Source organism: Peromyscus eremicus, chromosome 2 (genome assembly GCF_949786415.1).
Source record: "Peromyscus eremicus chromosome 2, PerEre_H2_v1, whole genome shotgun sequence".
NCBI classification, from domain to species: Eukaryota; Metazoa; Chordata; class Mammalia; order Rodentia; family Cricetidae; genus Peromyscus; species Peromyscus eremicus.
This window is the reverse complement of record NC_081417.1, coordinates 144,482,667-144,497,382: the sequence shown is the minus strand read 5'-3', so window position 1 is coordinate 144,497,382 and position 14,716 is coordinate 144,482,667. Positions and strand designations below refer to the sequence as shown.

Genomic DNA, 14,716 nt, shown 5'->3' with positions numbered 1-14,716 from the left:
CTTTCTCCCGCCGCGGTTGTCAGTCATAGGGTTTCCCGGCTTCTCTAAGGCAAGCTTCCAGACCCGGTCCAGCTCTAAACTCTTTATTCTCGCGCAGACCCGCCCCCAGCCAAAGGGTGGAGGTGGTGAGGGACCGCCCGACCCTCTGGACCAGTTCTTCTCTGGTCCCTTTTCTTTTTCTGGTCTCGTGACGCCCTCCTTCAGACCCCCCCAAACCGACTGGAATGTGCCACAGGCAGTCCAGATCTCTGAGGCGAGCCCAGACAAGGACTAGGGTTCGGAGACCACCCCAGAAGGAGGGGTTTTTGTGAAATCATCTTTGAGGTAGAGAAGCGGCAGGCACGCTCACCAGGTCTCAGTACATGAGCCTGCTGCGCCAACTCCGAGGCTCTTGGCTGCTTCAGAGGTGGATCCACAAGGCAAGACCCAGGCTGTTCTCCTGGAGCTGAGTGACCCTGACCAAGGACGTAGCTTCACTCAGGCTCCGAGGACCTGTCCAAGGCACAGCTGGAACCCCTCACAAAAGTCACATCTGTCCGAAACTTCATGCTGGTTGGTGGCTGGCGTCGGAGCAAGGACTCCGTCCTGTCTTGGGGAAGAGGCTCATCATAGATTGTGGAAATGAGTCCCAAGCCAGTTCCTCGGGGCCTCTTCAGTTGCCCAAATGGCTGTAGTTTCTCTCCATGGTACCTGGATAAAACAAGGCAAGGGACAGAAGTAGCTACTACATTATCTGGTTTGTCCTGTAAGACACAACTGTCTTGTGCTGGTGGGTTTTGAACCCAGGGCCAGGCAAATAGTCATCCCTGAGCCACACCCCCAGCACCAAAGACAAAGCTTTAAATATCTGGAACTCTGCTCTCCGACTTCTAGAGACAGTCTATGCCAACTACAAGGAACCTTGGAATTTTCATTCCTACAACGGACTCCCTTATCAAGCCCAAAACCAGACTCGAGGAAATGACTTTCCTGGGGGACCCATGATTTTTTTTTTTTTTTTTTTGTTTTTGGAGACAGGGTTTCTCTGTGTAGCTTTGTGCCTTTCCTAGAACTCACTTGGTAGCCCAGGCTGGCCTCGAACTCACAGAGATCCGCCTGGCTCTGCCTCCCAAGTGCTGGGATTAAAGGCGTGCGCCACCACCGCCCGGCTCATGATTTTTTTTAAGTTATAGGATTTGGTCTAAAGTGAACATAAAGAACAGTATCATCGATTTCTTCTACTTCTGCTATGAAGTTCATCTTCCAGGAGTACCCAGCATGCATCTCAAAAACAATGGGAAGAGGGAAACCAAACAGCATGATGACCGTAAGGAGCCCTTCAGGGGTGCACTTACCCCAATCCACGTTTGCATCTGGGGTGCTGGCCATCACCATCCAGGGCCTCAGGCACCCCGGAGCACCTACTACCCAGGCCCTGGCCTTCAGCCCAGCCCTGACGCTCCATCACCTTCCGGCCAATGCCCTGCAAAGGGAAACAGTGAGAATCAAGAAAAGAGGCTTAAGTCTGACAAGGTTGTGCATGTCTCATCACTAGGGAGGCAGAAGGGTATGAGTTCAAGGTCAGGCTAGGCTACATATGGAGACCCTGCCTCACAGGAAGTAAGGGATAGAGGAGAGAGGAAGGAAGGGAAGGAGAGAGAAAGGAGGAGGGAAGGCATGCTCTTTGGAGGAGAAACACAGAAGTGTCAGTGGGCTGGGCAGCGCTCACCTTGGTGTGGCGCTCAAAGGTGCCCACATGGCGTCCTATCACAGATCCATCTTCCTGGCCATCACGGAGTCTCTGTTCCAAGCGCATTTGGATAGAGTCACGGGCATCTTTGTCTCCACCATCTGAAGAACCATAACCCATCTTGTAAAAAGGTCCCTCTCATCAAGGCTCAGGTGTCTGGGGTCACCTCACAAGACTTACTGATTCATCTTCATAATGTCCTATAATCTCTCTTCTGAGACGGGAACACCCCAGAATAGAAAGCACAGTTCTCATCTTACAGATGAGGGACAGTGCACAAAAGGCACAGACTGACAGAGATGAAATCAGAAATCAGACTACTAGGTGCTAGAGAGACGGCTCAGCAGTTAAGAGTGTGTACTGATTCTCTACAGGACCTGGGTCCATTTCTCAGCATGTACATGGCAGCCAACAACTGTAACTCCAGTTCCAGGGGATGTCATGCCCTCTCATGCACTCCAAGGGTACCAGGCACGTGTCATACTTCCATGCAGGCAAAACAGACATACACATAAGATAAAAATAATGAATCTTAGCTGGGTGTGGTGGCGCATGCCTTTAATCCCAGCATTTGGGAGGCAGAGGCAGGTGGACCTCTGTGAGTTCAAAGCCAGCCTGATCTACATAGTGTAGCTCTACAGAGCTACATAGTGAGCTCCTATCTCAAAACACCAAAAATAAATAAAAAAAATCTTTATCAAAAAAGAGCAGCCAGGAGCTGGGCAGTGGTGGCGCATGCCTTTAGTCCCAGCACTCAGGAGGCAGAGCCAGGCAGATCTCTGTGAGTTTGAGGCCAGCCTGATCTAGAGAGTGAGATCCAGGACAGGCACCAAAACTACACAGAGAAACCCTGTCTTGAAAAAAACAAAACAAAACAAAAAAACACACAACAGTCAGACTGGTCTACATATTGAGTTTCGGTCGGGACAGCCAGGGGTACACAGATCCTGTCTCAAAATTACATACATACATACATAAATAAAATAAAAAATAAAAAAACAGAAACAAAACAAAAATCCAGGTCATTTATCACTTCAGAGCTATGAGTTGATCAAGCTCATATTTAGAGCCAAGCTTCTATTTAGAGCCTGTTTGCCCAGAACCTGAGAGGTGTTCCCATAGGCCCTTAACAGAGAGGATCAAGGGCCTGCCCACTACCAACACTTAACTACAGGTGGTGAGTACTCTCAAGCAGAGATGGTGTGCACAGTCAGCCTGTTTCTACAGCTCTGCACCTGCACATCCAACCACTTGGAAGCTACTCAGAAAATACTTTTTTTTTTTAAAGATATATTTATTATGTATACAGTATTCTGCCTGCATGTGTCCCTGCAGGCCAGAAGAGGGCACCAGATCTCATTACAAGTGGTTGTGAGCCACCATGTGGTTGCTGGGAATTGAACTCGGGACCTCTGGAAGAGCAGTTGGTGATCTTACCCACTGAGCCATGTCTCTAGCCCCCTCAGAAAATATCTTTATTGGTACCAACACGTGGACTCCCCACTCCATCATTATTCCCTTAGTAATGCTAGATGCATGGTGTTTACATGGCATTAGGTTCTTTGAAACATCTACAGAGGACTTGTCGGTTGGTTTTGAGATAAGAGCTCACTCTGTAGCCCACGCTGACCTCAAACTTGCAGCATCCTTCATGTCTCACTCACTTCCACAGTGCAGGGATTCCAAACTGGACACTACCGTAGCTGGCAAGTAATTTCCTTCCTGGTGCTGGAATTGAACCCAGGGCCTCACATATGTAGAAAAGTACCACTGAGATGTAGCCCCAGCTCTTGCTAACTTTTTTTGAGAGAGATTATTTAAAGTATGCGTGAGGATGTGTGTAGGTCTAAGCAATTACACCATTGTGTAAGGAAGCATTGCAGATTTTGGTATGCACAGGGGCTCTAGAAGCATTCTCCTTGGCACACTGAGAACAAGTGTACAGGGGGCTGCCCCTAGTTCCCTGACTTAACTTCTTCCAAACATGTGTAGCTAACAAACAGGGCTAACACTCAGGTTCCTCCCGGACTCCACCCCTTGTCCGTACCTTTGTCGTAGTAGACACTCATGTCCACGTCCCAGTCATCGGCCGTCTGCTCGTCAAAATCTACAGGGGAGAAGCATGGGTTGAGGTCTCTGAGTTCTTTGGCTCTGGGGCCAGGGATCAGACCCGGAGCCTCACACAAGCATGAAGTGCTCTACCGCCCGGCTCCGCGCCCCGCCCCAAGGACTCCCCCAGTTGTCTTCTGAGCTAAATCTAGCGTTAGACAAACATTCCAGGTTCTAGACCAAGTCCTCATTCCAAAACAGGATGGAAGCCATTTCCCAGCTTTATTTAGACTGTCAGGGAATCTACTATGTGGAGCATTGGCCCCAACTTTGGCTTGACAGTTCTTGCCCAGGAACCAACCTAAGGGTCTAGATCTGAAAGATCCCGACAAAGCCCATGTGTTCAAGGCTTAGTCCACAGCACAGGGAAGGAATGGGAACTTCACGAGGCAGAGCTTGCTTCACGCGTGACCTTCAAGGGACCGTGGGGCCCCCTGGCCTTGTCTTCCCTCTCTCTCCCTTGCCTCCCAGCCATGAGGCGATTAGGCTTCCTGCACCATGTACTCAACCACACTGTGCAGCCTCACCACAGGCCTAAGAACCAATCGGCTCAGGCCCTCAGACCTCCAATCTGAGCCAAGGCTCTTCCCTTTGGCAGTGAACTCATCTCCGCACTTGTCACCCTGCACAGCCTTACCTCCTTCCTCCTCCTGCCAGAACTGAGCGTCGGTGTAGAACACCAGGCCAGAGCCACCCTTCTCCCACTTGAGCTCAATCTCCTCCTCGAAGAGCCGCTCGGTAGTCCGCTCCTGCCCGGTCACGTCCTCATGCAGGGCTTCATGACGCTCCCACTCCTCACACCGGTCATCATCCTGGGAGAGAGGAGGGAGAGGTGACCTGCGTGTCTGACCTCCAGACCTCAGGGCCCAGCGGGGGACACGGGACCTGGACCTCAGCACCATGCCTTCAGGCTTCTCCAGAAGCAGCACATCTAGACTTAAAACCCCGACCGACACCCGGCGCCATCCCTCTGCTCCTCACTCCCGACTCCCTCAGTTCTGTGCCTCTGGCCCAGCAGTCCCTCCTCCACCCCCCTGCTTCTGTCCCTGGTCAAATCCTCATGCTGAGTCCTCCAGGACACAAAGCCCACTTAGTGCACAGCGCGCTCTCTCTCTCTCTCTCTCTCTCTCTCTCTCTCTCTCTCTCTCTCTCTCTCTCTCGTTATCAGTACACACCATTTAACCCTTTCTCAATTATGTCGAGGAAGGGACAGGACAAGGACTAAGCAGCATTTCCTGCTGCTCAGGCCCTTCCTATAACTGGGTTCTTGGAATAATCCCAGTGGTCCTGTGAGGTAAGTACTGTTATTCCCATTTTACAGGGGAACTTAGGTCAGAGGTAACCTGCCCACAGCACTATGCCAAGAGCAGCTGAACCAGCGGGCAATCCCAGGTCATCTCCACACAGCCTTCCCACACTCCTTCTTTCTCGTTTCAACATTTAGGCTCTTCCAGGGCAGCAAACGGATCATAGACTGTCTTCAGAACTGAACCCCAGTTCTTGCTACGATATGCTTAACTGGACCTGTGCAATGACAGGATGACCCTTGGCTTGACTCCGCCAGTGCCCTACCCTGGTTTAAACCCCAGGAGGCCCCAGGAACCAAGGCTGCAGAGCAGGTGGTACTCACGCACGACCACAGCACTGGGCTGAGTACCTGAAACACCGTGCCTCGCTTTCCCCACCTGGGAGGTGAAGGTCAGTAAGGACCACACAGGACCATCTCAAAAGCAAAATAAATAAATAAGGTTTCACAACAAATCCCACTTCACTTGATTCATGGAGAAAGGAGATGATGAAAATGTCTATTCTGCTGACAAAGTTAACACTGGAGGCTGGTGAGACCAGAACAGAGGCGGAGCAAGGCCCCTGATGGAAGCCCAGAGGCTGGAGAAGCCTGGAGAAGGAGCTGGGCTCCCATCTCTAACTCTGCTCCTACCTCTTACACACTTCTGGGTAAATTCCTATATATCTCTTGCTTGGTACCTTCCATCTGTGAAAAGGAGCCTTCCCATAGCCTTCAACACTTTCTAAGTAGAATACACTTGAAAATCTTCTGATAAAAACCCTGGCCGGGCGGTGGTGGCATATGCCTTTAATCTCAGCACTTGGGAGGCAGAGGCAGGTAGATCTCTGTGAGTTCGAGGCCAGCCTGGTCTACAGAGTGAGTTCCAGGAAAGGCACAAAGCTACACAGAAAAACCCTGTCTCCAAAAACCAAACACTGGGGGAAAAAAAAAAAAAAACCTGGACACACCCTCCCAACCAAAAAAAGTGTAAAACGTAAAGAGAGTTTTACATTTACTGCTGGAGCGGTTCTTCTCCACAGAGGAACCTCCGTCATACACATGACAGGACAACAGTACTAATGCCTTGGCCTGTCTTATTTATTTATTTATTTATTTATTTTTTAATCTCATGTATCCTGGGCTGGGTTTGAACTCTGCGTAGCTGAAGATGACCTTGAACTTCTGATCCCCCCATCTGGACCTCTCATAATGCCGGGATTACAGGTGGTACCACCCTGCCAGATTGGTGCGCTCTGGGGTTCAAACTCAGGGCTTTGTGCTCGCTGGGTGAGCATCCTACCAAAGGATCCAGCCCCGGCCTGGCCTCTGCAAAGAGATGAGAAAAGCGCTGCACTACTCACATCATCGGAGTGAGACTCTTCTTCTCGCTGCTCTTCATCTTCAGGCTCATCCAAGAGGCTGGCTGGTGGCTCTTCCAAGCAGGTTCCCTGGGGGATCTCCTCCCCCTCGGCAGTGTACACCTGTTCTTCCTGCTCCACAATCTCGGAGTCCTCGTACTCGAAGGGCACATTGCCATAGCGCCGGGAGGAGCCTGTCTTGGGAAACTGGAGCTGCAGCTGGGTGATGATTCGAGGTGGAAGCCGGCAGGCCCGGATCAAGTCCAAAAAGACCCGCAGGGGCGTGCCCACGTTCCCATTGGGCATCAGCACCGGTGGATTCAGCTCAGGTAGCTGCCTCAGGTCAGCCAGGGTAAAAGCTTCATTGTCTGCCTTTCGACTCTGGAGCTCCTTCCGGGTCTTAAAGGGAAAGGGCCCTAGATCTTAGGGAGGAGAGGAAGAATGGATGTTAAATCCCTAGAAGCTTTCAGTAATATTCAAGTCAGTAGCAAATCTCAGTTTAAAAGCTGATTCCTGCCATGCGGTGGTGGTGCACACCTTTAATCCCAGCACTCGGGAGGCAGAGCCAGGTGGATCTCCGTGAGTTCGAGGCCGGCCTGGGCTACCAAGTGAGTTCTAGGAAAGGCGCAAAGCTACACAGAGAAACCCTGTCTCGAAAAACCAAAAAAAAAAAAAAAAAAAAAAAAAAAAAAAGCTGATTCCTGGGCTGGAGAGATGGCTCAGTGGTTAAGAGCACTGACTGCTCTTCCAGAGGTCCTGAGTTCAATTCTCAGCAACCACATGGTTGCTCACAACCACTTGTAATGAGATCTGGTGCCCTCTTCTGGCTCTGGCCTGCAGGGACACATGCAGGCAGAATACTGTATACATAATAAATAAATAAATCTTAAAAAAAAAAAAAAAAAAAAAAGCTGATGATTCCTATAAGGCACGGTGGCATACATTTGAGAGACCAGCACCCAGGAGAGTGAGGCAGGAGGAGCTTGAGTTGGAGGCCAGTCTCCGAAAAGGGCTAACACGATGAACTTCCCTCCAAGCTGAAGGCCTTGAGTCTGATCCCAGAATCCACAGGGTAGAAGGAGAGAACCTTGTCCTTGCAAGGTGACCTCTGACCTCCACACTAGTGTCACAGCACATGTGTATCTTCTGCCTCCACAGAATAAATGTAACAGATGCTTCTGTGTATATGCCCGAGTGTATGTATGTATGTTTGTATGTATGTGCACCACATGCATGAAGGAGCCTGTGCAGGTCAGAACCTCCGAGACTGGCGTTCTAGGCAGTTGTGAGCAGCCATGTGGGTGCTGGGAATTAAGAATCCTCTGCAAGAGCAGTAACTTAACTAAGTACACTTAACCTGTGAGCCATCTCTCCAGCCCTCGGATTTCTTATCTCCCTAGAGGAATATACAGGTTTCTTCAACCAAAGATAGAATCATTACCTCTCAACTATATTTCCAGCCCTATGCTGACCTTTGGTGTAGCTGGAGAATTTTTCTCCAGCTCCCACCACCAAGTCCCACCAGTCCCGGACCCCACTTATAAAATAAACACACAGACTCTTACATTATTTAAACTGCTTGGCCATTAGCTCAGGCCTATCATTGTCTAGCTCTCACTGTTATATTTAGCCCATTTCTATTAATCTTTACTTTGCCCCGTGGCTCGTGGCTTACCGTTACTTTACATCTTCCTTGTCTTGGTGGTGGCTCCAGCCGGTCTCCCCTTCCTTCCTCCTTCCTCAATTCTCTCTCCTTGTCCCGCCTATACTTCCTACCTGGTCACTAGCCAATCAGTGCTTTATTTATATAGAGCGATATCCACAGCACTTTGGATGCTCAGCTGTCACCAAATCCCACTGTACATATCTTGTGTTCCAGGCATATCAAATGATTTTTTTTTAAAAAGATTTATTTATTTATTAGGTATGCAGCATGTATGACTGCACGCCAGAAGAGGGCACCAGATCTCATTACAGGTGGTTGTGAGCCACCATGTGGTTGCTGGGAACTGAACTCAGGACCTCTGGAAGAGCAGTCAGTGCTCTTAACCTCTGAGCCATCTCTCCAGCCCCAAATGATTTTTTTAAAATTATGATTTGCTTGCTTAGTGTATGTAAGTGTGTGTGTATGTGTGTGTGTGTGTGTGTGTGTGTGTGTGTAAGTGTGTGTACACAGTGTACCTATGGAGGCCAGAAGATAACTTGCTGGAGTTGGTTCTCTCCTTCCACCATGTGGGTTCCTGGAGATCCAACTCAGGTCTTCAGATCTGGCCATGTTGGTGGCCCAGGATTGTTTTGAGAATTCAATAAGGAAATGATGGACTGGTCAGATATGTTGGTACACACAATCTCAGCACTTGAGAGGCAGGGGCAGGAGGGGCAGGAGCCCAAGGTTACTTCTTTTCTTTATTTACTTTTGAGACAGGCTCTGTCTGGCTTGAAGCTCGCTATGTAGACCAGAGTGGCCTTGAACTCTTGAGAGCTGCTTGCTTTTCCTGGGACTAAAGCAGGTACTACCTGCCTTGTTCAGTGTCATTCTAACACACACAGAGTTTGAGGTCAGCACAGACTACATGAGACAGGGACACGCAGAGAAGCAGCTCATTGCTCCCATGAAGTATACCTTGATAAGACATTGCTCCTAAAGACTTCGTCAAAACCATAACCTTGCGCACGCACGCACAAATCCTTCTCTGAAGACATTTGCTCAGCAACTGTTTGTTCACCCTTGAACTGACACTGTTTTTTCTTTTTGTTGTTGTTTGTTTTGTTTTGTTTTGTTGAGATAGAGTCTGAGCTACATAATCTTGGCTGGCCTGGAACTCACTTTCTAGACCAAGCTGACCTCGAACTTATGAAGTTACAGAGATCCACTTACCTCTGTTTCCCAAGTGCTAGGACTAAAGGTGTTCGACACCACATTTGTGAATGATTCTTATAGCCAAGGCTAAACTGTTTCAAAATTATTTGTATAAACTTCTCCATCTGGCATTTTAAAACTCTTGGCTTCCTTTTCCCTGATGGACACACTTGTGCCCCGCCCCCTTCTGTTGCCCAACAGCGATCTCCCGTGCTCTCTAGAGTTAATTCTTTCCTCTGCAGAGCCAGTTCTTCAGTCGTTTATGTTAGGTTAGAAGAAACCAAATTTCCTTTGTTTGTTTGGAGACAGGTTTCTCTGCGGAGCCCCGGCTGTTGTGGGCCTTGCTTCGTAGACCAGGCTGGCCTCATACTCAAGATTCACCTGCCTCTGCCTCTGCCTCTTCAGTGCTAGGATTAAAGGCGTGTGCCACCACTGCCAGGCTCCAAATTTCTTTCCGAAAAATCCTATCGGTAGTACAACATCAACTCCTCAGAGAAATGGTCCTAATAAGCGATAAACTGGAAACTCATCTACATAGGTCTCTGTTTTGTTTTTTTGTCTTTTAAGTCCCTGAATGAAACTAACGTGCAAGTTGAGGCTGAAAACGCGCACTTTGTCCAGAACTGACTTAAAACTCCTAAACGGTGGTAAGCAGAGGTCTGACCTCTCTCCACTACCCAGGAAATGTGCCTCCGTTCCAAGGCCTGTAAGTCCAGTCCATTCTCTCTCCCTCTTACCTGAAGTCTCAGTGGGTAGCCTAAGCCTGCGGATGAGACAACGACCAGGGAGCCAGGTCCCCTGAGAGTCCAGCCACCGGCGGCCCGAGTACATGCGAAGCAGCCGCTGAGCTTGGGCCACTCCCCGCACCGAGACGATGCAGCAGCAGGTGCGGGTCGGCACGGGAGCAGAGTCCCGGGAGGGGACAGCGCGGGCATCGGGGTCTGTGTTCTGGGCGAGAAGCGGATGCTCAGCAGCAGGGTCGGGGGCAGCTCGCGCCGCGTCGGGAGCCGCCGCCTGCGGAGGACCCCTCTCCGGCCGATGTCGGTAGTGGAAACACAGGAAGCCTCCGCCGCTCTGTTCCCGGAACTGGCTAAAGTAGTTCCGTAGCTGGGCCGAGCGTAACCTAGGCGGGATACCACTCACCACCAGGTACACCGGCGACTCTTCGTCCGCCTCCCTGGGCATCGCCATCTTGGATTGTCACATGATTGCTCGGCGTCAACTCTCGCGAGAGCAACACGTCTAGGACTCTGGAGTCCGCTTCTGGAGTGCGAGCTCTGGGACTGGTCGGTCCTTCAAGCTGTGTGTGGTTTAGCCGCTCTCGGGCCGAAACCGTTTGCTCAGATCCACCGATGGCCGGGAACTCTTCTGATGGGCTGTGGCTCAGTGAGAGCTGACCCGGCACGGGGGACACCCAGTGTGGAGCACCCCGGAGGCTGAGCCCGGAGAGCTGGCGGGAGTTTGATGTAGGAGTGGACTATATATATAATACCAATCCAGCCAGCGCTACATGACAAGATTGAATCTAAAATAAAAGTTGAAAAAGCCGGGCGTGGTGGCACACGCCTTTAATCCCAGCACTTGAGAGGCAGGAGGATCTCTATGAGTTCAAGACCAGCCAGGGCTACACAGAGAGCGATCCTGTCTAGGGGGTGTGTGTGTGTGTGTGTGTGTGTGTGTGTGTGTGTGAAGAGATGGCTCAGCAATTAAGAGCGTTTGCTGCTCTTACAGAGTACCTGGGGTGGATTCCCAGCACCTACAATCTACACGGAGGCTCATAAATCCGTAACTCCGGTTTCGGGGCACACACGTGGTGGGCCTACATACATGCAGGCAAAACCCTCACACGCAAAGCTTTAACAGAAATTTTAAAAATTAAAGAACAAAATAAAACAAGTAACTGTATGGATGTAGGAAACGATTCCCAGAAGCCATGGGTTATTAAATGAAAATCCTAGTGCCATCAGTGGGCTACCTCCCTACAAGGTGGTGTGTCCCTTACAGCGTCGATACTGTGACTACCATAGAGCAACTCCTGTGTGTAGTGCTCCGGAGGGCCAGAAGAGGGCGACGGATCCTCTGGAACTGGAGCAGACAGCTGTGAGCGGCCAGGTGGGTTCTGGAAACTCCAACCCAGATCCTCTTCAAAAGCAGAGAATGCTGTTATCCCTGACCCATCCCCCTAGCCTCCTGGTGGCATTCTTGAACTCATAACAACTCTAGATCTGGTCAAAATTAGGCCCTTCAACTCCTACCATGGAGGATGGAAAGGCTTCATGAGTCTGGACCCCTCCCTAAGAATTTATATGCTATTGAAAGTTGATGGTAATGTTGTGGCCAAGAAACGAGACCCCTGAGCAAGACTACCATAGAGCAGATATCCCTGAGCAAGACTACCATAGAGCTGATATCCGATGCAAAACACAAAGGGGTTTATTGATAACAAGCAAGCCCAGGCTTGGTCCGTGTCCAACACTCATCACAGCGGGTGGAGGAGGATGGCCCTGAGCTCTCAGGGTGAGGGTTTTTTAAAGGAAAAATTGCAAGCAGAGTGGTACAAACCTTTGCATCATATGTTTGGGTGAGGGTGTGTAACCTTTGAACTTACTGGTTGGGGATTATAGTTATTATTTTGGGGCAGCCCTGGACAAGTCCCAGGCTTTGTCCTTGGGCTGCCCTGGAGGCTGGCTGGCCTTGCATGTTCACAACATTCTCATTGACCCACGCACGTAACTCTAACTTGGTAAGGAGTCCCAGACAGTAAACAACTGGCAGAACCTTGAGCAGTCAGAGTACGTGCAGAAAGAGAGTTACTACAAGGACTATGTCTTTTGTTCATGGCCCTCCCAGAACTGCTTGCTCAAGTCTTAGGAAACTGAAATTGAGGCCTGATCTCTGAGAGAAGACTGACAGCCTGTTATGGCATCTGCTTGGTCCTTTCAGTAGGAAGGGTTATTACGTAGCAATTTTCTCTGAATTGAAACATTCTATCCTGAGTGGAAGGACCTTTAATATTCTCCAAGTAAACAATGGGAGCTAGAGAGATAACAGTGGTTAAGAGCTTTGGCTCAGGTTCAATTTCTACCACCCACTTGACAGTTTACAACTATCTGTGATGCCAGTTCCAAGGGATATGATGCCATTTTCTGTCCTCTGAGGGTACCAGGCATGCACATGATACACAGATATACTTGCAAGCAAAACAATCATACATATAAAATACAATTTAGAAAAGTATACAACTCACAAGTCTCAGTTCCTAAAACATACAAGATTCACAAAGTTCCCTCCCCAAGCAGATATAAGCAGTAAGGACTGCTGGAGAAAAGAGACTTTCTAACCTGTCTGGCTGCCTGCAAGTGTAAGGATTATGTCCTTAATTACGTCACCAGCCTGCGACTGCATCCCAGCCTAAAAATTGGGTGTGCCCTCTCTTTCCACGTGGTCTTTCTCTCTCTCCCTCTCCCTCTCCTTCTCCCTCTCTCCATCTCTCCCTCTCCCTCCCTCTCCCAATAAAGCTCTAGAAAGGTAACCATGGCTCATGATTCTTCTGCCACCGCAACATCCAGTGCTCTCTTTTGTTGCCATGAGCGCAGCTGCTTAACCAATGTTGGTGCCGTTCAGACTTGAATAGATCAACGAGGACCTGCTGCCACTTGCTGCCTCCTCCCCCATCCAGCGAGACCGCGAGACCCCCACACAGCTACCACTACTGCTACCGCCATGATTCTTCACCACAGTGAGTGAGTCCACTGCCGTTCTCGCGGCTGTAGTCTGAGCTATATTCTTTGCAATGGACACCCCGGGGGTTGTCCTCGGGCTGTGCTGGCAATGGCAGGCACATTTTCACTCCTGACGAGGGGGTCAATGCTTTCTCGGGTCCATTTTGGACCAACTGCAGCACAGCTGCAGCCCTTCCCATCCCTTGACAAAGAGGATGGGTAAGGTGAGCTGATTCATAGATCTCTCTCCACTCTCAGGGACGCCTGAGATTGGAGTCTGATCCCGGTTTGTTATTTTAATTTTTTTATTTTTCTCTCAGCTACAGCCATGGGACAAAGGGACGGATACATTTACCACTTACATTGGCGGATAGGGGCAGGTACCAGTAAATCTGGCCACATAACGGCTTCTCAGAAACTTCTGTCAGTGAACGGGCAAATAAATGAGTTACTTTATCCCCAAGCTTTCTGCTAAAGCTCTAAACCCTTCTCCCTCCCCACTTCTGCATCTGCCACATGCAACCTTTTCTGTCTGACTTCCGCCAGCAGTGGGAGGGCTCAAATGGGCGGGCTTGGGCGGCTTCTATGACTCTCGCCCTAACTCACCTTAACTCCACCCACTCATTCTCGAACTGCCTTGGGAGACACAGACACACAGATGATCTGGAAGCGGCTAAGATCCATACGAATAAGTTTACATAGTCAAGAGGGCTCTTAAGCCAAAAATCAGCCTATATCCTCAGACAAGTCTTCCAAAAAGATTGGTTTATAGTCTGCCTCCTGGTAGATCTTCCAAAAGCTGTCCTTAAGCCATCAATCATCAGGAAAAAAAAAAAAAAATTCAGGACACAGAGTAAAATCTGTCTCTTGTTCCCCAGACCTCCCTGACTAAAACTTAAACATCTAGAGAGCAAGGCTCCTAACCCCACAGGCAAAAGAGTCATCTGTGGCATTTAAGGTGTGCCAGGGAGGAGATAAAAGCCCGAAAACAAAATTACCAAGTGCTGGCACTCACTGACTCCCAAAAGCTGTCGGGTCCCTGTTTTAAGTGAGGAAAAAGGCTACGGGCTAGCGAATGCCCTGCCAGGCCATCAACAGCCTTGTTGAAAGTGCCACCTAGAAAGACAACCAGTCGGCTGACTGCCCCCAGGTGCCAAGACACATGGATACATCAAGCTAAGACCTCCAGCAGACCTAGGCTTGGCTACAGACATGGCGGGGAACCCAGAACGCAGCAGGGAAGCGATCTGTTTCTGTCCTTCTGGACACCAGAACCACTGACTCGGTCCTGGGAGTTTGGGGATGTCACCTCTCCTTTCTCTATCATCGGGTACAGAGGACAGCCTTACCCACCTCACCAGATTTTTTTTTTTTTTTTTTTTTTTTTTTGGTTTTTCGAGACAGGGTTTCTCTGTGTAGCTTTGCGCCTTTCCTGGAACTCACTTGGTAGCCCAGGCTGGCCTCGAACTCACAGAGATCCACCTGGCTCTGCCTCCCGAGTGCTGGGATTAAAGGCGTGTGCCACCACCGCCCGGCTCACCAGATTTAATTACACTTTCAGAGTTACTTAATGGAAAAAGATTTCCAGCTAAGGTAAGAAATCATTGTCTCACTCAAGATCTACTGCCTGTGTTTCTCACGTGCACACAG

At 49.7% G+C, this 14,716-nt stretch overlaps 1 protein-coding gene and 1 long non-coding RNA gene across 2 annotated transcripts; one reads left to right on the top strand and one right to left on the bottom strand.

The window, feature by feature from the left end:
• Nucleotides 1-33: 33 nt before the first annotated feature.
• Nucleotides 34-10,567, bottom strand: Gpatch3 (G-patch domain containing 3). Its single transcript, XM_059255128.1, has 7 exons — nucleotides 10,082-10,567; nucleotides 6,488-6,906; nucleotides 4,476-4,650; nucleotides 3,777-3,836; nucleotides 1,709-1,830; nucleotides 1,335-1,462; nucleotides 34-690 (listed from the first exon to the last, which is right to left on the bottom strand). The coding sequence occupies exons 1-7, from the start codon at nucleotides 10,533-10,535 to the stop codon at nucleotides 474-476; spliced, it is 1,575 nt and encodes a 524-aa protein (XP_059111111.1). The 5' UTR covers nucleotides 10,536-10,567; the 3' UTR covers nucleotides 34-473.
• A 463-nt stretch (nucleotides 10,568-11,030) lies between these two features.
• On the top strand, nucleotides 11,031-13,990 carry LOC131905205 (uncharacterized). The gene is made up of 2 exons (XR_009377869.1): nucleotides 11,031-11,456; nucleotides 12,863-13,990. It is a non-coding gene; the product is annotated as an uncharacterized LOC131905205 (long non-coding RNA).
• Nucleotides 13,991-14,716: the final 726 nt, after the last annotated feature.